Source organism: Dipodomys merriami, unplaced genomic scaffold (assembly GCF_024711535.1).
Source record: "Dipodomys merriami isolate MVZ:Mamm:240054 unplaced genomic scaffold, mDipMer1.0.p SCAF_41, whole genome shotgun sequence".
In the NCBI taxonomy this organism is placed as follows: Eukaryota; Metazoa; Chordata; class Mammalia; order Rodentia; family Heteromyidae; genus Dipodomys; species Dipodomys merriami.
Window position 1 is genome coordinate 1,531,092 of NW_027205715.1, and position 25,262 is coordinate 1,556,353.

The 25,262-nt window shown below is 50.2% G+C and overlaps 1 protein-coding gene across 1 annotated transcript; it reads left to right on the forward strand.

Annotated features, from left to right (window-relative positions):
* Positions 1–1,003: 1,003 nt before the first annotated feature.
* On the forward strand, positions 1,004–4,736 carry Irx5 (iroquois homeobox 5). The gene is made up of 3 exons (XM_069992316.1): positions 1,004–1,702; positions 2,765–3,170; positions 3,354–4,736. The coding sequence occupies exons 1-3, from the start codon at positions 1,454–1,456 to the stop codon at positions 4,148–4,150; spliced, it is 1,452 nt and encodes a 483-aa protein (XP_069848417.1). The 5' UTR covers positions 1,004–1,453; the 3' UTR covers positions 4,151–4,736.
* Positions 4,737–25,262: the final 20,526 nt, after the last annotated feature.

Here is a 25,262-nt window from a genome sequence, read left to right on the forward strand (position 1 = left end):
GGGCAAGGACTCTGCCTGTGACTCCATGGTGAGTGTTTGCCTTGCCAGCGCCTCGCTGAACAAACAGTGTTTGGGTTGGGCACTGCTCTGCCGAGTGTTTGCAGTGGCGCTTGGGCGGGTGCAAGCGGAGGGGAAGGCGCCTTGGTTGAACAAAAGGGAAAGGGACCCCGCACCTTCCTCCACAAGGGACCCGGCGGGCCGAGCTGCTGATGGAGACCCTGGAGAAAAGAGTCTGCGCGGCTTGGGGGTGGCAGGAGGGCGGGGACAGGCCGGGGAGCCACTGGGTTATAGCTGCTGCTTCTCCTGACAGTTCTTGCTCACCATCTCTCCCTTAGAGAAGGGCTAACCTGGTAGTCGCAGCCCCACCCCAGCCCCGTAGTGTCTCCTCCCGGTCCGGGGATCCTAGGAAGGGAGGCCGAGCCAGAGACGTGCAAACGTCCGAGTCCAGGCCTGGCTCTCGCCCACCTGCTGCTGTGGCTGGCGCTTTGGGGCAGCCAAGCCGAACTTCCTGCGCCCTGGGCGCAGGCATCCGTCGGCACTACCAGGGACCTTAGTTGCGATCCTTAGGAATGAGAGACGATCTGCCTTCAAGCCCAGAACCCAGTCTCCGGAAGAACCAGCAATCCCCCAAGTTTGCGATCTGCGGCGGCAAGAAGAGCGCAGAGCCTTCATCCGTTCACAGTCCGTGGCCTCGATCCCTTTGTGCTTGCGAGCACTCGGACCCGCTATCTGGGCCCGCGACGCGTCGAGCCTGCCGCTCCGCCCCGAGTTAGCTGGGGAGGAAAGTTGGAAGAGGTCGGCGCTCTTGGGATGTGATTGTCATCCTGGGGCCGGCGCTCGAGAGTCTGAGAGAAAGAGAGAGGGAGAGCTGGGGACGGGAGGGGGGAGGTAAGAGAGAGAGAGGAGAGGGGGGCCGCGGAGGAGAAGGCGGGAGCTAGGGAGGGGCGAGGGGAGAGCCAGCGAGCGGGAGAGGGAGCCGGGAAGGAAGAGGGAGAGGGCGAGGCGCGCCTGGCGGCCGGGTTGGCTGTGGCCGCCCAGAGGCTCCTGCCAGTCCTCCCACTGACTACACCCCGGGAAGGAGGAGCTTCGGGCGCGCACAAGGCGTCAGAATCCTCAATTTCCAACTTAGCATCTTGGCAGGACCTTTGCGAAGCCAAAAGCAGAGCCCCCCGGTGCAAAGAGCGAGGGGGAAAAGAAAGCAGCCAGGGAAGGGAGGGGGGGGAAAGCCGAGCCGGGGCGAGTGGGGCGCGTAGAGGAGCGGGCGCAACCATCGCAGCCGGAGGCGCGCGGGAAGCTAAAGAGGAGGCGCTGCGGGCCGGAGCCCCGGAGCCGGGGCTCGAAGAGCAGCGGCCCAGGGCAGCCAGAGGCCAGGTGCCCGCCCGATCGCCCTCGCAGGGCGCCGCCCGGCTCGTTGGCGGCCGCGGCGCGGCGCGCCCCATGCCCGTGTGTGGCCATGTCCTACCCGCAGGGCTACTTGTACCAGCCGTCCGCTTCGCTGGCGCTCTACTCGTGCCCGGCGTACAGCACCAGCGTTATTTCGGGGCCCCGCACGGATGAGCTCGGCCGGTCGTCTTCGGGCTCTGCGTTCTCGCCCTACGCTGGCTCCACTGCCTTCACGGCGCCCTCGCCGGGCTACAACTCGCACCTCCAGTACGGCGCGGACCCCGCGGCTGCCGCCGCCGCCGCTTTCTCCTCGTACGTGGTGAGTGAGTGGGATCTGAGACCAGCGGAGGGCGAGGGCAGCCGAGGCCAGCCTTGCAGGCGGGGACTGCTGGGGACACGGGCCTAAGCGCCACCACCGATCTCCCCGCCAAGCTGAGCGGGCCCGGGCAAACTTGCGCGATTGTCTCACTCGGCTTCGCCCGGGCCTCGAGCTCAGGAGTTGCTCGAGCCAGGATCGCAGAGCTGGTGGGGTTTGGAGGGGAGACGTCATTGCAATTGAAGAGGAATCTTTGGTTCAAACATAGGCACTGGCCCGTCTTGAGAATTGTATTTTTTTTTAATTTTCCGGTGTTGGAAAAGTAGTTCAAAAGAAATACACCCGAAATCTGAACAGAAGCGTGCTAAATCTATGCAAATGTGGTTGCCCTCGCCTTTAATTAATCCTCCAAAATGTTGCAAATCCGTAATCCTATCTTCGCAATCCGATTTGGAGGTATTAAATTTCTGAAAAGTCGTCCGAGCTGCGGTGCATCCGGGATTTTTCGGCCGGGCGCACTTTCTGGAAAAGCGCAATGGCTTGAGTTCGGGGTAGCATTTTTTGGAGTGTGGGCGTGGGAGTTGAGACTTAGCTTGTGGTTTGAGATTCTTTGAAGATTAAAAGAAAGAAAGAAAGAAAAAGAAAAAGAAAAGCCCTGACTTCTCTTGTTCTACCCCCTTGCGCCCAACATGCGGCCGCCTTGGTGCTGCTCACAGAGTCGCCCAGGCCTGGCCTCTATCTGGAAGGTGGGCCGGGCCACGGAGGCCCCGACCTGCGCACCGGGCACGGACCTTCCCCGACAGAAAGGGGCCACCAATGTGGCGCCGAGGCCCGGACAGTTTCCGAGGTCCCACACTCTAGAGTTGAGGGGCCCCCCGCTGTCTACTAGGAGGGAGGAGGGGCTGCTCTTGGGTGTGAATCAGCCAGCCCTGCCCGAGGGAAAGCTGGTTTGCGGGCCTCGCCGTCCCGCAGACCCCGGAGCACAGGGAAAGTGTGCTTCAGCCTTTCCGGTGGCTGTGAAGAGCTCGGTCCACACTCACCAATCTCTCTGTCTGTTCCTTGCAGGGTTCTCCCTACGATCACACACCCGGCATGGCGGGATCCTTGGGGTACCACCCTTACGCGGCGCCCCTGGGGTCCTACCCATATGGGGACCCCGCGTACCGGAAGAACGCCACACGGGACGCTACAGCTACCCTCAAGGCCTGGCTCAATGAGCACCGAAAGAACCCCTACCCCACCAAGGGCGAGAAGATCATGCTGGCCATCATCACCAAGATGACCCTCACCCAGGTGTCCACCTGGTTCGCCAACGCGCGCCGGCGCCTCAAGAAGGAGAACAAGATGACGTGGACGCCGCGGAACCGCAGCGAGGACGAGGAGGAAGAGGAGAACATCGACCTGGAGAAGAACGACGAGGATGAGCCCCAGAAACCCGTGGACAAGAGTGACCCCGAAGGCCCGGAAGCAGGTTGGTGGATGTGGGACAGGGAGTGTTGGGCCGGATTGAGAAGGAAAAGGGGGCCTGGAGGGGGCGCGCACGGGTCTTGGAGGTTGGGAGCAAGGGGGCTCGGACTTTGCGGGCAGAAGCCTGGGTCCCACCGCGTGGCTTCTGTCCCCCCCCCCCTTCTGACAGCCTGGGTTTCGCTCACAGGAGGAGTCGAGGAGAAGGCGGCCGCAGGCTGCGAACGGCTGCAGGGGCCGCCCACCCCCGCCGGCAAGGAGACCGAAGGCAGCCTCAGCGACTCGGATTTTAAAGAGGTGCCTTCCGAGGGGCGACACGATGCGCAGCCCGGGGCCCCTCGCGCCGGCGGGCCCTCCCCAGCTGGGCCAGCAGCGGCGCGGCTGGCGGACGACCCAGCCTCTCACTACCCCACGGGCGCTCCGGGGCCCGGTGCGCACCCGTCCTCGGGAGAGCTGCCCCCAGGCCCCGGCGGACCCTCGGTCATCCACTCGCCGCCGCCACCGCCGCAGCCAGTGGTGCTTGCCAAGCCCAAACTGTGGTCTCTGGCAGAGATCGCCACATCCTCGGACAAGGTCAAGGACGGGGGCGGCGGGAACGAGGGTTCTCCATGCCCACCGTGCCCGGGGCCCGTAGCCGGGCAAGTCCTAGGAGGCAGCCGCGCGTCGCCATCCCCGGCGCCGTCGCGTTCGCCCTCGGCGCAGTGTCCTTTTCCCGGCGGGACGGTGCTGTCCCGGCCTCTTTACTACACCGCGCCCTTCTATCCCGGCTACACGAACTATGGCTCCTTTGGACACCTCCATGGCCACCCCGGGCCTGGGCCAGGCCCCACAACCGGTCCAGGCTCTCATTTCAATGGATTAAACCAGACCGTGTTGAACCGAGCGGACACTTTGGCTAAAGACCCGAAAATGTTGAGGAACCCGTCTCAACTAGACCTGTGCAAAGACTCTCCCTATGAATTGAAGAAAGGTATGTCCGACATTTAACGCGGGCTGCGTCGGTCCCGGACTTCCCTAATTTATTAAAAACATGGCCTTGGCAGTTATTTTCCCCCCATCACCGAGAGAGAGAAAGAGAGAGAGAAAGAGAGAGTGAGATAGAGAGAAAAACTACCCTTCCTATTCAGAAGTTTATAATCAGTGGGGATGGATGGCATAAAAATGTAAAACATCTCCACATACACAAAAATGTCTTAACCAACTGAGAAGAAAAATTAAAGAGAATTTGTATTAAATCTTATTCTGTATATTTAATGTAGCATTTTTGTATTTAAATTGATAATTCAATATCTTTGAAGTAAATTATGAAATCAAGACACTTGTACAGGCATTTAATGTTTTTTTGTAATATAAATATATACATTTGTGTTCCTCCCTCCCAAAACTGTTTCATAGTTTAAAAAATACAAGTTTAATTTAATTTTTTACACCTATTGATTTTTCTGGGTATGAGCTAAAGTATTATTACAGAAAGGAAACAGGTTATACACTTAGATTTAAAAGGTAAAAGAAACTGCAGCCGCCTTTGTAAAAATGCAAAAAAAATATTTAATTAAAAGAGATTTTAACATAATCAGAGCTACTCTTTACTTTTTAGAAACCTCAATAAACTGTCCGTTGCCTTGGTCAAAAACTGCAACTGTAACTTTTTTCAAAGTGGGGTGTGAACAGCACCACGGACCCTCTCTAAATATGCTAAGGGAAATTGTCCAGTAATTAGAATACATGCCCCGGGGGATAGCCCTGCTGGGGAATGAGGATTTGGGTCATTGATGCGGGCTACTTAGGGGAGATTGGGCCCTGGAGAAAGGAGAAGAGAGACCCAAGTGTGTGCCCAGACGGGAGAAAAGATGGCAAAGCTAGCCACAGACACGCACCACCCGAGCGCCATCGCTTAACCTAATTACTTCCAATCAGTGTCGTGTTTTATGCAAAGCAATCAGCTGGTGAACTTTGCTAATGAGTTCGATTTTATGCCGGATTTAGCCCTTATTACTATTTCAAAGGTGCTGCTGGCTAATACGGGCGGGAAGCGTTAGATGCCAAAGGGAAAGCTTTCCCAAGTCACTGCCTTCTCTGTCTCTTCAAAATTGGGCATTGATCTCTTCTTTGGATTTGATTAAATCAGTGAATGCTCCATCCTCGACTGTGAGGGTGGCGAGCCGCCGGGGAGGGTGGGGGGGGTGCCGGAGTGGCAAAACCCACCATGGGACGGTACCCCCCTTTCACAGGTAGGTGTCACACTTGTTCTGAATTTCGAGCCTGCACTTAGCTGAATCGGAGATCCGAGAGGGCAGAAGAGGAGGGGAGGGTGGAGCTCCAAAGCCCCTGGGTGGAGAAGTGGGGGAGGGAAGAAAGAGGAGCCCCGAAAGGACTCGGGAGAACCCTCCCCCAATGGGCCTCTTTTTGGACAAGTGACTTCAAAAGCCCAAGGCCATTGCGTAGATAAGGCCATTGTGGGCTGAACGAGGGTTGTCGACGCTTTGACACTTTTCCTACATCGGATTCAAGAGTCGGAGTGGCTACAGAAGCATTTTTGAGGTTTTGTTTTCTCGTTTTAGTCCCGTGTACTTGATTTCAAGATGCAAACTCCTGTTGCACCTCAGTTCTAAATCAGAGAGAGTCGCACCACCACCCTTCGCCCAGGGCCGGCCAACCCTGTGGGTTCGGGTTGGGCTGTGGCTCTCGCGTCTCCATTTTACCGAGGAGACTTGGAGCTGCCTTGTATTCGTGGGAAAATTTCGGTGGTAGGGGAGAGGCGGGGTGCATTACAGCAAAAACACACTGCCACGAGGGAATTAATTTGCTCTATTAAACCCCAGCTCCAGTGTAGTGACAGAATGTGTTTGCTCGTAACTCTAGTTTAATTAGGCTAAATCAAAATGCACATATTTGCATCTTTACTCCAGATGACTTTAACACTGGACGTTTCCTAAACACACCTCAAAGTTTCTCCGCCGTTGCTGCTTTTTGCTTTAAAAAAAAATAAAAGAAAACCTCCCAGCCGGGATCCTTTAGATTATTTGCATTTAAACAAGTTTGAAAGCTGCATTGTCTAGGTCTACCTCAGGGTTTAAATTAGTGACAAAATTTACGCAAGGAGAATGGTTTTAAGGCTGGAAATGTGAATGATTAAATATGCATGAGATTATTGCATTTTATTTTGTCCCTTTAATTATAAATGATTTTTTAAACAATTGAATTCCAGAGATGACTTGCCCTCCCTGACCCTGCGCCCAGTCCCCTCCATCTCCCCTCCCCCCTCTGCTGGGTTCACAGATACCCCCTCCCCACCCCGGCCCCCCGTTGAAAATGCAACCCCAGGAGTCACCTTGTTTAGAAAAACAAGAATAGACCAGTCTCTTAAGAGAAAGTTTAAAGACGACGTTAACTTGGTCCGCTTTGGTCCTAAACCCTGCCCAAAGATTTTTAAAAGAAAATTACAGGCTTTCCAGTGTTCCCGGGAATATGCAAATGACGCCGCGCGGCTTCCCTCGCCCCACGGCGGAGGCTCGGGACGGTGCGCCGAATGCTCGCCGGGCTGCGGCCGGGGATCTGGAACTGCGCACCCCGGAGTGCCGGGCCTTTCTCCCCGAGGAGAGGCCGCAGTGAGAGGACTCCCAGCTGGGGCGCACCAAGTCCGGTAGCTCCGCTGCGGGTGATCCTAGTCACCGTCCTAAGCCCACATCTCTCCTGCCCTGGGCCTCGGCAGGGTTACGATTTTTTTTAAAACATACTTCAGCCCAAGTACAAACTCCTAATTAAATCTGCTTGGTGGTTTGTATGTGTGGGGGTGGGTGGGGGAGGGTATTTAGATCTGAGTTTCGGTGGCTAGTGGTTTTTTCTGGGGTTTAGAGACTTTCTAATTTGGAAGTGGCCTGCGGGACTGAACAGGGTGCTGGGCTTTTAGGAAATTGCCCTCCACTTAATCCCAGGAGGAGTTGTGTGTCTGTGGAGTCCCAAATACCTGCCCGAACCTCCGTTTCATCGACCGTCTAGCAGACGACACATTTTAAGAGTGTAGGGGCTGGGGGGACTACCTGTGCTTGCAGGGTTGGGGCTGCTCACGACCAGCTGTCGAGCAGCAGTGCCCGCGATACCTCGACGCTGCGGTTGCGCGGGTGTTGGCCACCTGCGCCTGGCTAGGCCAGTTGCGAACCACAAGGAGCAAGGAGCGCCTGGCTTGACTTTTAAGGGCAAGGGCATGGTGGCGTTGAATGCGCAACAACAAGGATCCTGGGATCATGGAATAGCTGTCTCCGGAGGCAGCGCCCATCTGGATTCCTTCCCTAACTCCTCTTTGCCGGACGAAATCAGTTAAAGTCTTTTGGGAGAGAGGAGGGAATAGCCCACTAGAGTCCCAAGAGCAAATAACGCGGGCTTGGAGAAGCTGCGAGGGGGGCCTTGCCCTTCCAGCTCCCAGATTGAGTACCCAGGGCCTTGCACGACTTAGTTCTCTAACTCGGGTCCAAGGCCTGCTGCGAGGCCTCGTAGTTTGCACACCCTTCCGGCCCTCTCCTTGCCATACACAGGCGCAGCTCTAGGGCCTGAAAGGAAGAGAGGGAAGAAGGGCCGTGCGTGCGACTTCCGCCAGGGTCCCGCCTCGCAGCCCACCTGTCCCCCACAAGTAGCTGCCAACTGGGGCAGAGGCCCGGGGCGCGCGCTACAAAGCGCTCCCGGTGGAATGATCGCGACCGCGCTCCCCAGAGGGCGCCGGGCACGGATGCAGTTCGGGAAGGGCGCCGCCTGCCGGTCCCCCGAAATGCCGGGGTTCTCTGGGGGAGCGAAGCAGTTTAGTCCTGCCTGCCAGGCCCGCACCCACCGCAGGGCTTAAGCTCTGAACTTTGAACTCATCTACCTTAAGTCGCCTTTGTCCTTGGAGCCCAGGATCTGATTGGCATTGGGAATTTGGGGGCGCAGGGCCTTTGATTAAAACAGTTCTAACCCTTCGGATTCCCGCCCCTAGCCTCCTCACCGTTTCAAAAACTAGGTAGAAGGCAATGGAGAAATATGCCGGCGACTCCGTAGCAGGAGGTTGGGGACTTCGGGGACGTGTCCGGGCTACCCTGGGCTTCGGGATCACAGGATCACACACTTGTACGCCTGGTGCCTTGCGTCCTGTGCGATCTTGTTTGAATTTGGGGTTTGCCATTTCTGGGGGATGTCTACCATGCCAACGGATACCCCAAAATGCCGTTGTGGGTCTGAATAGCTTCTGACCAGTGGATGGCCAGAAGCAACACAAAATAACACTACAAATGAAGATGGAAGAAAAGCAAATAAAACCAAACTACCCTCCACTGCGTCGAAACTTGCTATTTCGAAAGCACCTTTCAATCTTCCAGGCAAATCATACAGAGCTCTCTCCTGGGAGACCTCCCAACTTCCGGAAGTGCTAGTGGGTGCTATTAACGGGACTCCCTAAGGTGCGAGGAAATGGGGTACCCGCGCCTCTGGCCTGGCTATTCGCACCCCTTTCTGCTTCCTCGCTGAACTGGAGAGAAATCGGGTCCCGCTGGTACCCCGCCGCCTGCCTTCTCTAAAGCTAACCAAAACTTTAGAACCATCCCTAGACCGTCTCTGCAGGTCTCTCTTTGTGATCAGGCCAGGGCCCATCTCCATTTCGTTTTCTTCTTAAATGCAACTTGGATCCTTCCCCTCCCCCCGCCCCCTCCCCCGGGCCCGGATCACGGCCTAACGGGAGAACGCATCAAGACTAGGGTTGGAGCTCTGACTCCACTCCCTGAGTTGGTCGGACCCTCGGGGCAGGGGAAGAGGGAAGCCGAACGAGGGCTGCATCCCTCAACTCTAGGTCCTCCAAAGCCGTCTGCCTAGCAGCGCTGGTTTCCGGAGCCCGAACGAGACCAGCGCGCCCAGACGTCGCTTTCCCAGTGAAATCTGCTTTTATTTGCTCCGAGCAAACCTCAGGCTCTCAGCGCTCCCCGCCTGATGGATGCAAATGCAAATGTGCACTTATTTAATTGGATCAGGCCCCAAGATAAAAGAGATAAACGGCTCCCCGTTTGCTAACTTATTTTCCGAGGCGTGCAGCGCCGCGTGGAGGGGAAGTTAATGAAGGGGCCGGGCGTCGCTCAGCGCTCCAGCTCTCCGCGGCAGGGGCGCGCGGGCCCCGCGGCTCCGCTAGGGCCGCGCTTCCTCCCCGCGCTCCTTCACACTCGGCCTGAACGCCAGGTGGGGTTCCCGCAGGACCCTGGGTGCCACCGGGCTGGAAGGTGAGACGGCCGGGCCCTGGCACCCTGCTCACGAATACCCGATGTCGCCGCAATGTGCTTCACTTCGCTTTGTCCCCCATCTCCTTTCTCCATTTCCCCGTGCTCGTGCTTGTCTAGTATCATTTTAGAGGTCTTTCCCTCTCACCCCAGACATCCTCTTCCACCCCAGGTGGCGCTTAGCAGCGAGAAAAGCCTAAGGGCTTTGGAAAAGACAGGACATTCTTCTCTGGCCACCAGAGTCTGTCTGGTGGAGCTGTATGGACGCACAGGCCGACTCCCTTCTCTGTTCCCAGATAGCCTCCTTTTGGAGCATGGGGCTTCGATTCCCAATAATTAACCCCTCCATTCTTTCTCCGGATAGTGCAGGCATGCAATACCATTGGACCTTCCATAATAATCAAGGGTTCGGAGAACCTGGACCAGCAGATATAGGAGGAAAAAGCTCTTCCGGGCTCTTTTCTCCTGACGCAGTTAAGAATTCGAATTCCTGAGCACACTCCTGAGCCTCCGATTCCTGTCCCAATTTTGGACATCGGCGCTTTACCAAAAAGTTAAGTTCCTTTCTGCTGAGGAGAGCTGATTTGTGAGAGAGAGAGAGAGAGAGAGAGAGAGAGAGAGAGAGAGAGAGAGAGAGAGAGAGAGAGAGAGAGAGAGAGAGAGAGAGAGAGAGAGAGCGCTTTGGTGAGTTAGCCCGTGGAAGATGGGTGCAAAGTAACCAAGAGAGAAGGATGCCCTGGGCAGAGACCTTCCACCAGTACCCCCCCTTCCCCATGCTGGCTTGGGTAGGGCCATGGGAGCTGGACAGGATGTCCCGGGCCTCGCCCCTTCCCCATGCGCTGATGGATGGGCTTGTCAGGAGAGCTCTGTGCCCGGAGCCCATCAGAAAGCACTTACCTCGCTAAACTGAAATTACTGTCTTTTCAGGGGCTAATTTGTGTAACTCCCATGGAGGGGCTTGGAGGGGGTTTGATGAGGCATAAAATGATGATTAATGAATTTATTGGCGGCTGTTCATCAAACAAGGGCTCAGAGCTCTGGTCCACACTGGCAGCCTGGCGGCGGCGCTCAACAAAATTGGGTTCACCCTCTGGCATGAATCACCAAGTGCCCAGCTGTGGGCACTAGGGCGGTCCAGGTCCCAGTCCGGGTCCCAGTCCAGGAGCTGGGGAGCATAGGTTGTAGCCACCTCCCATGACCCTTTGGATGCACGCCTGAGGGAGACTGGGCCAGTTGTAGGCCCACCAGTGGGCAGCCACTTCTCATTGAGTTGGAGCATGGAGCCCTAGGAAGTACAGAGCAGTGACTGGAGACTTTACTCTAGGGTGCTTGGCCATGATGACTCTGCTTCTGAAATGTGCCCTTGGACAGGTCCAGTAACCAGCCTGGGCCTCCGTGTCCGCATCTGTGGAAAGGGTTCTGTGTGGGGAATAGGATGGGGCACATGAAAGGTCTTCAATACCATAGTGCTGTTATTAAAGGCATGCTACTGTAAAGACCCAAAGTCCTTGGAGACACAAGCCCAAATTGGAGGTAAAGCAGGGTGAGGGATCCTATCAGAATGGCTGTACCTTCCTAGTACTCCTGCTGTCCCCCCTTACATCCTTTGGGGAGCAACACTTCCTAGGGCTGGGGGCAGGAGGCTCCTGGAGCTTAGGAAGTCAGTGATACCCACAAGTGGCCTGCTCCAGGCTGTCCTTCATGATGTCCTTTATGGGGCAGAATCCAGTTTCAGGGGAGTTCCAGGGGCTCTGTCCCCTCTTGACCAGCCCTTTGATAGCAGTCTCATCTTCTGGAATTTATACACAAGGACCTTTTGTCTGTTCTGGCTGATCTCAGTTAAGAACCTTCAGTCAGTAAGTTTAGTTCATCTGAGGTCCTTTTCCTGTAGCTATAACACCTTCCCTCCTCCTCCCATTCTGTCCCTCCCTGGCCCAAACACTCCACTTCTGACTCCACAGGACAACCTGCCTTGCTGAAACAGAAGGCAGCAAAGACCTTGGCATTGGCTGGTCTCCTTGTAAAGGTAGCTCTTCTTCAACTCCCCTCTCCTCCCTTCCACTTCCCTTTCCTTCCCCCAACCTATGTTCCTTGAACATCTAGCATATGCTGCCAGTGGGGCGTGAACAAAATAAAATCCCTACCCTCCAGGAGCTTACACTTCAGTGGGAGAGACAGTGTGACCACAATGTGTCACAGCGTTCAGGTGATTAGGGCTATAAAGGAAAATTAAGGAGTGAGCCCTTTCAGTGAGGACCCCTGGGAAGCCTCCCTTAAGATGTGGTACTTACTTGACCAGAGAATAGAAATAAAACTGAGAGTAGGCCATGCAGATATTTGCAGGAAGGGAGTTCTAGGGGGAGGAAGAATACATTGAAAGATATTAGTGAGGTAGCAGGGCTGAGCAACAGGAAGGAGACCTTCAATGAGGGGAACAGGGAATGGGAGCAAAGGCAAGGAAGGGGCTTTGAGGTCCTGAGCAAATCTTCGGAATTGATGGTGATGGAGAGAAAGGGATAGGTGTTGGGGGCTTTGGGAGGAGTGACAGTCTAACATGTGTTAAAGGCATCCCCAGAGGGTGGAGCTGAGAGCCTGGGCAGCCAAAAGGAGAAGCAGGAACCAGTTAGGAGCTGATGGAAAAGCCAGAGGAAGATGGTGCTACCTAGGGCCAGCATCAGAGCCAGCGAGGTGGGGAGAAGCTGGAAGGCTGGGGCCATTATTTTCCAGGAAGATGCTAAGGGTTTGTCTGTAGGGGATGAGAAAAGGGAGAGAGAGAGAGAGAGAGAGAGAGAGAGAGAGAGAGAGAGAGAGAGAGAGAGAGAGAGAGAGAGAGAGAGAGAGAGAGAGAGAGAGAGAGAGAGAAAGGGAGCTCTGGATACTTCCAAGAATTTGGGGAAGTAGAGCTGCCTTGGGTGGAGATGGCAGCCATTAAGGGAGGAGCTGGGATTGTTTTTTCTCCCCCAAAGAGAGGGAAGTAAGACCATTTATGATATGACACCCCCCCAAGCCCTTTGGCTTACAGTAGCTGCTCTTGTGAGCATGATAGACAGCCAGGGGCAAAGGACCCCAAAGTCCACACTATGTCACCCAGGCCTGGAAAAATTTTAAAGCAACCAGATTATCTCTCCTGAAACCTCAGATCTTAGCATTTTTTGACCATGCTTTTCTTTTTGTTCCTGTCAGTCCCACCCCTCCACTCCAGTGAAGAAAGTTAAGCAAGGTTCAGGAAGTAAAAAAAAAAAAAAAATCACATGACCAAGCTTCTATGGTGAGTTCACAGGCAGAGCCCAATCCCCAACCCAGGCCTCTCAACTCTGCCTCCTGTGAGCAAAGTTCTGCAGGAGATCTGTGTTTTCACTGAGAACTCCTGGAAACAAAACGCCTTAACAGAGAGGAATGAATTCATAATGGTGGAATCTCAGACACGGTGACAGGTTGTCAAGGGAGATATTTTGAGGCTGGGCGGGGAAACATCTGAGTCCTCCTCAAACACTGCTCACAGACCCAGTGCGTCCTCAGGACTCTGTGTGTGAAGTACAGATGGGAAGGAGCTCAGAATGTGCCTTCTCTCTCTCTCTGAGACTCAACAACAAGGCAGAAGAGGGACTGAGTCCCTGCCAGGGAGCCTTGTCTGCCCTGAATAATTGCTGTCTGAAAGGCTCTACTTATTTCTCCGATCTGAAGTGACTTCCGCCTGCTCACAATTATCTCATGTAACTTAAGTAAAAATGAATGTTCTTTTGCCCATCATTTTGCAACGCAAATTCCATCAAGCAAAGATTCCAGTTGGGGACAAGGCTGTAAATCATGGGTATTTTATGTGTTTATTTTGAACTTTTTTTTTTTGACATCTCAGTTTGACTGCTTTTTTTCTCTCCTGTTATTCCTTGACTTTCTGTATTGTATAGCTTGGGGATATTTTTTTTTCCCTCTCAGTAAACTATCAGTGGCTTTGTCCTTTGGGGGACCCATAAGCCCTTAGGAATATCATTGCAACATCTTTCCAGCAGAACAAGGTATCTGCTAGCCTCTCAGTGTTGAATCCTGTCATGATTCTGGAATGTTTCAGAGACTTTCCTAGCTAACACAGTTTTACATCAGGGTCACTGTGCTGTTGTTTTTTAACATTTTTTTAAAGATCCAAACCACAAGGGTTTAATTTTGCTTGTTTGCTTGTTTTATTTGCCCTCTGTTTATATCAACAATCTAAATCCAGACCCTGGGGTAGTAAATACCTCTTTTTTTTCATATACACATAAGTGAAAATACCTTCACTAGCAGAGGAGGGCTAATCACATAAAAGAGCCAAAGAAAAGGTATTGTTTGGAATAAACAGCACCTCCTTTGCTTTTGTGAAGAGTGTGGCAGAAAATTCATTGGCCTGGCTTATTTTGGTTGGTAGAGTTTTAAATTTCCTTTAGGTTTTCCCATTGAATTTGGTAACATCTTGCCAAGTCTCATTGCAGGTGGGAGGAATGTCCAAAACAGTTCTGCAGAGTTCAAGGCTGGATAGAACTAGGTGTCCTTTGCTCAGAGCTCTTTCTACCTGCTGCTTCTGCCCTGTGCTCCACATCCTAACTGTGGAATGGGCCTGTACAGAATCAGATCCTTCACACTTAGTCACAGCTTACTGAGTTTGAAAGGAATATTTATACTGCTGTGATGGCTGAAACAGGAGACGGGGATAACAAGAATTTAATTCAGCAAACTTCTTGGACCCTTGGTTTTGAAGGCAGCTGGCACCTTTGAGATCTCTCAGACTCTCTGACTATTCCCAGAAGGCTCCTTCCTCCTCTACCCCCTCCCCAACCCTGTTTCTTTTCCCTCACAGGCTTTCCCAGATGTAGTGTGTGTGTGTGTGTGTGTGTGTGTGTGTGTGTGTGTGTGTGTGTGTGTGTGTGTGTGTGTGTGTTTTAGTGTGAGGGTTCAAACACAGGGCCTTATGCATGGTAGGCAAGTGCTCTGCAATTGGGCTACACCCTCAGCTCTTGTCTTCACTTTCCTCACTCTCTCCCTCCCTTCCTACTTCCCCTAGTCTCTCTCCCTCTTTTCTACATGTCTTTCTTTCTTTCTTTCCTTCCTTCATTCCTTCTTTCCTTCCTTCCTTCCTTCTTTTTTTTCTTTTCTTCCCCCCTCTCTTTTTCTTTCAGCTGGCTTCAGACTCCTTAAGAGATCCTCCTGCTACCTCAATCTCCTGTCCTGAGTAGCTAGGACCACAGGCATGCACCACCACAGCCATCTCTAGACACAGTTTTACCATACCTGGGAAAACTCCATCTATTCTTTTATAGATAAGGAAACTGAAGGCCTTGGAGCTCAGGCATCTTGCTTAGGATCAAGCAGCCTGTTGGTGATAGGGAGGGTAGCTCCATCCATTCCCTCATTGGTTTCTTCTGAAAGCTCTTTCTTTACAAATCCCTTGCACAGTGATTCTCATCTTGGGTATACTTCCAAGAAGACAGGACTTGAATGGGAAAGCTCCCACACACCTGCTGAGCTTTGGCTTCCCTATCCCCAGAGGTCCACAGTACCACTCTCTTTCCTGTCTGAGCTCACTCTTCTGGGCTGAAAGCCAACAGCCCCATATACTCTTTGTCACTGGAAAGGCCTTCTGTGGGGAGGATGGGGGGTGGCGCTGGACCTGCAGCTCTGAACCAAGTGTGGTAGAGGCTGGGAGAACGTGGATCTGGAGGACTCTGAGGCTGGATTGAGTTGGTGTCCTTTTTACAGCTGCTCACAAGTGAGGTCTACTATCTCCGACTTCCCTTCTGCAGCCAAACACAGTGGCACAGAGCACAGGGTTCTCATCAACATCACTGAATGGGACTGCTGAATTCCCAGTTGTAATATCATTAAAGTTCTGCCTCCCCTTGCCCTGTGCCCTTCTTTCCTCCTTGTGTGGAGAACCAGGCTAGTCCTCCTCTACCTGGCCCTGCAGGTGGGCTGCATTCTTTGGCTGTGCTCTAGTCATACCTGGCTTAGTGTTCAGATTTGTCCTCACTCTGACTCTAAGCCACACATCCACTATTTCCGGCCACAAGGGCCACATACAACTTATCTTCCACATGCCTGGCCCAAGGACCCCTCCTTCTCTGCTGTCACTCTGGCCCCACCTCAGATCAGCAGCGGATGCCATTATTCAGTCCCCACATGGGAACTTTGGAAGCCGACACTGCAGTCCCTATCTCACACATGGCTACTCTACATGGCTTCTGGATCCTTCCATTCCCACCCCTCCTCAGCTCTGCCCTGAGCCTCTGACAGGTGTGGCATGCTGTCCCAGTGGTCTTTCTGTCCTAACAGTCCTGGGATGTCCTGGGGATTCAATAGATACCAAAGGAAATGGTAAACACACATCAGTGGCTTAGAAGCCACCTTGTCTTACAGGATGTGTCCATGAATTTAGCAAGAGCAGCTCAGGAGTCACCTGGATGTGGGTTCAAATCCTGACAACTCCTGCCTGTTATTCTGGGTGTGCTTGGATCCAGGTTAAATGACCAAAGATCTGAGCCCAGGGCCTGTGGCAATGTGAAAAGCTCCAGAGCTACCTGGGCCTGTGAGGTTCCTCCATCTCTGGGAACATCAGTATCAATGTGCAGTCTCAGATGACAGAGGAGAGGAGGGGTACAAAGCCTAGGATTGCATCATAAATGCAAACTTGAACCCTTAACATTCAATAAGTTCTGTTTCCTACCATGGAGACTGACCAAATCTGGGAACTTCTCAGACTGTGTAGTATGTTTCTATACACTACTGGCATCTAGTTGGGTTTTTCTTCATTTTTTTTTTGCTGACCTACAATGTTTAAGTTAAAAAATAAAAAGAAGAAAAGCTTATTTTAGGAATTACTCCTTGAAACATTATTTCATTAGTGAAACTTAGTGCTGACTCATCTGTCCCTTGGTAACTGAGTCTTTCTTTACCAATAACTTTAATTACATCAATCACTCATCCTCAAAACAGCTGAATAATGAAAACCCCAGAGGTGACACCACAGACTTCTGTCACACAAGCAGGGACTTGTGGCCAGAGAACTGGCTTTCCTTTCTTTAAATAGCATACAGTACTTCAAATAGGAAGAATGTGTTACATGTTTTGATTTACTATCTGTCTGTGGCACTCTGTAGCTCTCTATAACTGGCAATCTCTATAGCAGGAGGAGATGACAATTCATGTCTTCTTCAATTTGCTTCAACCATTAGCATTTCCAAGTTCTCAGGCCCAAGTCTCTGCCTCCAAGGGTAAATAAATGGTGCTTGCCACCAAATCCAATTCCTTTGGTAAAACCTGCTACTGTCATAGTTCAAGGCGGGGTGAGCAATTGTTTCCTTACCAGTAATAATAGCTACCTTATTAAGCTCTCTTGGAGCATGATATTTTTTAGTAAAGCTGTCATTAGTTGGTTGGTGGGTTTTTAGAGCTGAGGATTGAACCCAAGGCCTTGCACAGGCCAAGGAAGGCCTCTACTACTTGAGTTATGCTCCTAGCACTTAAAAAAATTATTACTCTGTTTGCAAGACAGGGTCTTACCTTGCTTCTCCCTTTGCTGACCTTGAACATTCGATCCTCCTGCCTCTATCTGCTGAGCAGCTGGTTTAGTCAAGTTTTTTTTTGTTTTTTTGTTTTTTGTTTTTTGTTTGTCGGTCATGGGGCCTGAACTCTGGGCCTGGGTGCTGTCCCTCAGCTCTTCAGCTCAAGGCTAGCGCCCTACCACTTGAGCCAAAGTGCCACTTCCAGCTTTTTCTGCTTATATGGTGCTGAGGAATCGAACCCAGGGCCTCATGCATGCAAGGCAAGCACTCTACCACTGAGCCACCTTCCCAGCCCCAAGTTTTGTTTTGTTTTATGCTGGTACCTGGGCTTGAACTCAGGACGTTGTTCACACTCACGCTTGGCTCTTTTGCTCAAGGCTGGCCACTGTACCACTTGAGCCACAACTCTAATTCCAGATTTATGCCAGTTAATTGAAGACAAGTCTGACAGATTTTTCTGCCCAGTCTGGCTTTGAACTTTAATCCTCAGATCTCAGACTCTGGAGTAGCTAGGATGACAGGCAAGAGACACCTAACCCAGCTAGTGTAGATTTTATACACATGATCTTGGTACACAGCCCCATCAAATTTAACCCATTGCTGTCCTGGGTCCATGCGTTTTTGATGAAGTTAATTCAGGCATGTGATTTAAGGATGGTCATTGTTCTACACAGAAATTGGTTTAGGAATCTGCACATGGCCCATAGTGGCACAATGACATTGAGACCAAGGATTGGACTTGAACTATGAACTTGGGGGCGATGAAACCTGAAATCAAGTTCCAATGGAAAGGAATGGAGTTCAAGGGAAGGAGACTAGATTTCAGAGCTTTGACTTCTGGTGTCAACTTTACCTGAAGACTATTGGAGCTGCTCCTGCTTTTTGGTTTGGGGAGTCAGTATTTCCTTTTGTTTAAGTAGCTTAGATGCCCTTTCATTATCTGCAACCCAGAGGCTCTCAACTCAAACAAAGAGATCTCTTCTGGATCCAGAATGCAGGGGTCCTCAGAGAAATAGATGTTAGGGTCACTCACAGAGTTTACAGTTTTCCTGGCCAATGCTAAGATCCCTGGGCATGGCATGGCTTACCCTGCCAACTAAATGTAAGTAGCAGTGACTGATGTCACTTCTAGGTGGGCTATTGAAAACTTAGTGTGTGATTCACCCTCTGCTCTTCCCTTTCTGTAATCATGTTCTAGATGGCAGAGCCTCCAGATTGAAGACAATGTGAAACAGACCTCTGCTGATCTCGATGGATGTGGACAGTGAATGAGAAATAAACTTTCATTGATTGAAGCCATTGAGATGCTGAGTCATTTGTTACAGCATCAAACATTAGTCTATCCTTACTGTAAACTCAGAATTCACACCTTCCTCTTCCTCCTCTCTTTTTCCACCTGTTCCTTCTTTCTTTTACTTCTCCATCTTTTTTTTCCTCATCTTCCTTTCTCCTCATCCCTCCTCCTTTTTTCCTCTTTATCCTTTTCCTCTTTCTTATGCTCCCCTTTTCATCTTCTTTCTCTTCTTTTATCTCCTCCCTTCCTTCTTTCCTTCCCTTCTTCCTTCTCTCTCTCCTCCCCCCATTCCTCTCTCTTCTTTCTTGCTTCCTTGCTCTGCCTCACAGTTTTATCATTCTATTTCTTAACTTACTTCTGTCAACAGATCATTAAAAGTCTTCCATGATTGCTCATTTCCTGCATTCCCAGTGATAGCCAAGTGGACCTTGGCAGGAGATAACCAGCTTGCCCTGACAAAGTCGTGCCCCTGGCATCCTCGCCAGTGCCAATCAATTATAGCTGTCAGTCATCCATCCTCCCCAGCAGGGCCCTGGCTGGCTAACTTCCTAATCATATCACTGGACTCACAGGATTCTGAGTTCTGCAGTAAAACTTTCTCCAGAAATTCCCATTCATTAACTTACAAAATCCAACAAGGATATGAAGTTGGTGGCACAGTCTTTATAACAGACCATTTTGCATGATAAAACCTAGACGACTAAAACCATCACACTCATCGGGACATCAGGTTTGGCTGTTCATAAGCGATTTCTGCAGTTGACTAGTTAACGCAATCAGTGCACAAGATTCTATGATTGGAGTGGAGGTTTGGAAGCAACTAAGTAGATTTGAAAGCAGGGAAGGAGAAGTCAGCCATTCCTGAACTAAGATGCATATGTTCATCCTTAGGAATCACTTCAACACTTGTAAGTTAGGGCTCTCAAACTCACCTGCCAGAGAGGGCCAGGCTGCCTGGGTCTACAGGACAAAGCAAGCCAAGGGTTAGGCCGGGAAGTTACAACTTGGACTTGACATTGGAGATAAGGTGACACTTTACACTAGCTCTAGCAAATTGTCACCACATAGGAATTTGGACCTATTCCTTTCTTCCAGGAGAACTGGGAATTCTTACACATTTCCAACCCTATCATATTTTTTTAATTGTGAAAATACTGTACAGAGGGGTTACAAATACATGGGCAAGATAATGAGTACATTTCTTATCAAGCATTGTAGTCTCCTCTTTTGTTTCCCCTTCCCATCCCATCCTTCCCCTCCCCACCCTCCCTCACCGCACCAAAGTTGTGAAGTTCATTTTCCACATAACGACTTGTACATCTCATTGTTGCAATGGGTCCACCTGTATCCCTATTTAAACGATTTGTTTTTCCATTCCCCTCCACAAATCATACCAACATCAAATACAGTGAAAGCAGGGGTTATACTGTGGGGGAAGGACATACAAAACAACAAAAAAATAATTTTATAAATGTGTTAGAAATAATCTCATGAAAGAAAAAAAACATTTGAATACATATCTTAGGGTTCCTTTCCCTAACATCAACTTATCTGACCTTTTCTGCTTGACTCAGACATATACTAGATATTGCAAATGAGGGAAACCATGGGACCTATGTTTCTTTGGGCCTGGCTTACTTCACTTAATATAATTTTTTCCACGCCTTTCCATTTCCTAAAAAATGGGGCAATGTCATTCTTTCTGATGGAGGCATAGAATTCCATTGTGTATAGATACCACATTTTCTTGATCCATTCATCTACTGAGGGGCATCTGGGTTGGTTCCATATCTTAGCTATGGTAAATAATGCTGCAATAAACATAGTCGTGCTGGTAGCTTTAGTGTGGTCTTGTTTATAATCATTTGGGTAAATGCCCCACAATGGGATTGCTGGGTCATAGGGGAGCTTTTTGTGGAGTCTTTTGAGGAACCTCCATACTGCTTTCCAAAGTGGTTGAAAAAGTTTACACTCCCACCAACAATGCAGTAAGGTTCCCTTCTGTCCACATCCCCTCCAGCATCTGTTGTTATTAGCGTTCTTGATTTTAGCCATTCTAACTGGAGTGAGGTGATATCTCAATGTCGTTTTGATTTGTATTTCTTTAATGGCTAGGGAGGTTGAGCATTTCTTCATGTGTCTATTGGCCATCCTTCTTTCCTCTTCAGAGAAGTTTCTCTTTAAGTCTTTAGCCCACTTGTTTATTGGGCAGTTGTTTCTTTGAAGATCTGTTGTTGGGGGGTTTAATTTTTTGAGTTCCAGGTATATTTTAGATATGAGACCCTTGTCTGTTGTATGACTAGTGAAGATCTTCTCCCAAATCCGTGGGCTTTCTATTGATCTTGCTAGCTATGTCCTTTGCCATGCAGAAGCTCTGCAATTTCATGCAATCCCATTTGTCCAACCTTTCTTTGATTTGTTGTGTTTCTGGCAACCCTATCATATTTTTCCCCCAATACTGTAAGTTCCAAACTTAGTTGCTGACTGTGCTGGAGCATTTGATAATAACTAGCATACCATTACTCCTAGTCTTCCCCTTTTCTGCATGAGGTCCATTTTACAGATTAGGAAGTTGAGATTCAGGGGGGCCAAGAACCTCACTAAGGAGCATGAGCCTGTATCTTCAGACTCTGCTCTTGAGGTATTCTCTTCCTCCTATGACACAGCTGTTTCCTCGTAGCACATACAGGATGCACACCAGGGTTCCCACTCAGCAGAGGAAAGCAGTTCTAAGCCAGGACCCATATTTCCTATTTCCCTTCCAGGGGTTGTCCTGGGGCTGATAGGCAAAAGACAATGGGACACTGGGGATGTGGCTCCATGGTAAGAACATTTGCCTAGCATGTCTAAAGGCCCAGCCTGGGTTTCATCCTCAGCACAACCCCTCTTCAGCAAAAGAAAAAGAGCCAATTGAATATGACAGGAAGTGATCTGTGTTCTTCCTATCAATAGAGTTATGAAGCAGGTATGTCTTCTCCTCCCAGTTTGCAACAGGTGAACACAGCCACCTTGGAAACCACTTGTTGCAAAGAAAGAACTCGACGATAGAACAAAGCTGCCTCCCTGAGTTTCCACTTGGAGAAAGCCCATCTCCAATCAAGGGCATCCATTTTGGACTTGACTTCAGGAACAGATGCAAGCCTGTTGTTATAGCAATTAGCATTATCTTAACCAATGCAAATATACACAGATCGAAAACCTTTCTCTTTGGCAGGAGACATTCGTAATAAATGATTATCCACTTGGATCCATGGGGCTTAGGTAAGGAAAGGACTCAGATGAAGTTTGGCTTCTGGAAATTAGTGGGGGCACAGAAGCCTGAGGGTCAGCATCCCCTTGTTTTCGCACCCACCCCAAACTTGGCTTTAGAAGGGTTTGTTCCAGTTTCAGCTAGAGGTGAGCACATCAGGATCCAGGTCTCTTAGAGGAAGACAGCAGACTAAACAAGCATTTGGCCTGTCCAGGCCCCACACCCTCCACGGAGATGGGAGTCAACATGTTTGAGAACATCAAAGACATGGGTGATATCTTAAGCAGAGAAGAGATTAACATTTACAAAGGTTTGCCCCTCGGCTTGTTCCCAGGAATCCAGCCGACACAGCCAGAAGGGATACAATTATCCTCATCCATGCTAGGGTCTTTGGGCATCTCACATTAGTAGATTTTTTTTTGAACTTGCTTCTAGATTGGGGATGTAAGACTAAGGGAGGGAGGATGGGCTCAGACTTGAATGAGAATCATTTATACAGAGGAAGATTCTGAATTGCTGCACTAGGCTTAGTCTGCCCTACAACTAACTGCAAAGAAATAGACAGACACAGAATCCAGCATCCTATACTCAGATTCAGTGCCCTGCTACACCCACTCTGGGCCCAGAAGGAGGGTGGGGCAGCTTGCCTGGTGGAGAAGGGTAAGGCACTGGCTTGTCTCTGCAGCAAGAGGCCAAGAATACCTCAACACACGCCAAGTACCGGCAACAGTAGGCAATGGATGGGGACCAAAATCCCTCACAGCTGTTGGAAACCCTACCCTATTCAGAGATAATTGGCAATTAGTTAAACAACTCCCGTTTAGAACACTTCTCCTCCCCGTCCCCCCCCCAAGACAGCTGTGTTTAAAATGGGGTGGGGCAAGTTTTCTCCAGAACTGTGGAAACCTAATCTTCCAGTCAATAAAATATAACAGAGCTCATGGAGCGAGTGAGATTGTAAGCTATGTCCAGGCAAGGGAACGTCTTTCTAAATCTCATGGCTTTGTTTGTCTGTTTGTTGTGCTCTATCATCCAGAAGCACAGTCTTTGGGGTCAAGGAGACCTAAGTTTCAATACCTGCTCTGCCACTTACCAGCTGTGTGGACTTGGGTATGTGGCTTAGACTTCTGAACCTCAGTTTTCTTATCTGTAAAATGGGAGTGGTAGCAACTGTAATGTGAAGATTTGGTGAGGTTAGCAGGGGTTTGGCACATAGTAGGGCTATGGAAGTATCGGCTCTCAGGCATTCAGGCTTATTTTCTCCATCTCCAAGGCATTCTTCCAAATTTCAACCTACTTTGCGTCTCTGATGGTCTAAGGGCAAAAAGCACCAACTTCCCAGGTCTCAGTTTCCTAATCTGAAAAATGGGCCAATACACCAGCTTCTTCCTTGGTCCCCATCCCTATCCCTAGTCTAGGCCTTAGAAAAATCCCCCCCGCCCCATGCCTTTGGTCACAAAGTTCCCTCAATCTAAAACCTTTCTTCTCACCTCTTCTTACAAGTCATACCAGACATTGAAGGTCAGGTTCCAGTGATGCCATTAGGCCTTCCCATGAGGGGTTAATTCTGTCATGTATACCAGCTCCAAATGGAGTTGTAAACTAGTGGCACTTTTGTTTGGTTTCATGGAGAATGGCCTTCAGGGACTCAAGACATGAAGGTAGGAAAGAAGGAATAACCATCACTAGCTTAATCTGCACTGCATTTTTAAAAATCAGAAAATCCCATCCATTATTTGATTTCTTACATTTCTTTACAGTCAGAAGCTCCGGCGATGGGTGACTGCTGCCCCCTGCAGGTGGGGCGGCCTGCCATGATTTCTCCACCTCTGAGACCTCCTGGATCAATTGCCTGGAGCTCAGCAGGCAATCCAGTGCCTCCTGCCCACCTTCCTCTCCTTCTCCCTCCTTCTCTTGCTTCCCTGTCTGTTCTTCCTACTCCTTTCTAGGGGTTGTTTCTTATTTCTTGTTTCTTACCTTCTGTTGGAGTTATGGATGCTCAAAAGCTTCTTCATTTTCTGTACTAGACTGTGATACCTCGAAGACGAAACTCTTTTACCTATGAAGCCCAAAGGACATGCCCCAAATCTGATTGCAAAGAGCAAATGAACTGGGCCCTTCATGCAAGCAAATGCCACTTCCTAAAACATGCAAGTAGCCCTGTGATTGGATGATGGATGAACGGAAGATAAACATACATCTAGCACTTGCTGTGTACCAGGCATTTACCAAGTACCTCCCAGATGTCAAGTGATTTATAAAATCAATGAATTTAGGTATGAGTCTTGCATGGATGGGTCCCTCTGCTTGGCTGTAACTTAAGGCTTGTGTCCCCTCATTTTTGGGAGATCTGACATGTATCTCCAGTTCAAGGCCATGGGTGGCTTGAGGCCTCTGTCCCAAGGGCTAGGACTTGGTTTCAGCAAATTCTCTCACAGCCATGGAATGGGGGCAGGGGCAGTGAATACTGCAATCATCTAACCCATTAAGGTTGCTGATAATCCAACCATTGGTGGAACCCCAGGGTCACTAGGCAGGGGTCTTGTAGCCATGAGTACACGAGCTATACTGTCTGCTTGATTTTTTTTTTAATTCAGTACCACCCCAAACATCTGCCTGCACATTTATCTCAGTCCCTGGGGTAAGAGAGAGAGAGTAGGACACTGTTTCCTGTACATTTAGAACTTCAAAGTACTTCCTCACTCACGATCCTTTCCCTGCCCCCTTTTATGGTGCTGAGAGATGGGGGATTAAAGCCAAAGACTTTTTGAATGCTAGGCAAGAGCTCTAGCTCTGAGCCCTGCCCCCAGCCCTAAATTTATTCTGTATTTGTTCTTGACAAATCACTCATTTCTCCCTTGTCTCCAGTTTCCTTCATGAGGTATGTAAAACACTTGTCATCCTATGCCCATTAGACAGATGTGGAACTGAGGCCAAAAGATTAGAAAGGATGGGCTCTAGGGAAAAATGATAACTTGAACTTCCAGCTCAGATCCATTTTCTAAAATGTTTCTTGGCAAAAATTTATCTCACTGAGAACACATGTCCACTCATTGGCCACTAGTGTGTCATGGGTAGAGGGCTGGGCACATAGCTGTGCAGATTGAGGTCATCAGACTGATAGCCAAGGGAGCAGGGGTCTGGCTGGCAAATACCTTGAGAAGGGAGTCGGGGCAGACGCAGCAAAGGGACAATGATTGTAGAGATGATGGGACACAGGGAACAAACTCTAGTAGACTCATATAAAGCCAGGTTCTGGTGGCTCATGGTAATCCTGGCTACTCAAGAAGCTGAGATCCTCTGATCTCAAATTGTAGCCAGCTCAGGAAGACAAATCAGAGAGACTCTCATCTCTAATGAACCAGCAGAAGTGGAGATATGGTAGCACATCCGCCTTGAGTAAAAAAGCCAAGTAAGAGCTGGAGGTCTTGAGTTTAAGCCCCAGTACCAGTGAGCACACACACACACACACACACACACACACACACACACACACACACACACACACACACACACACACGCACATAGAAGGGGAAGACTCAAAGAGGAAGAGCAGGTGTCGCAGAACCACAAAAGGATGACAGAGCAAAGCCAGTAGGAAGACAGCCTCTGTATCCAGCAGACAGGTAGGCCAGACCTCCCTCCCTTCCAGCCATGGGCCTTGAATGACTGGTTTTGCCTCTCTGGACTCAGTATGCTTCTCTGCTTCTATGCCCAATAAGGTAGTTGATGAGTGGAGAGATTAATCTTAAGTGCTCAATACTTAGTAGCTATCACAAGCATTGGTGACTTT

Bases quoted from the DNA above. Each gene is read 5' to 3' on its own strand.
- Irx5 (XM_069992316.1), top strand. From the start codon at position 1,454: ATGTCCTACCCGCAGGGCTACTTGTACCAGCCGTCCGCTTCGCTGGCG. The intron at 1,703-2,764 runs GTGAGTGAGTGG...TGTTCCTTGCAG, and splicing joins CCGCTTTCTCCTCGTACGTG to GGTTCTCCCTACGATCACAC. The intron at 3,171-3,353 runs GTTGGTGGATGT...TTTCGCTCACAG, and splicing joins CCCCGAAGGCCCGGAAGCAG to GAGGAGTCGAGGAGAAGGCG.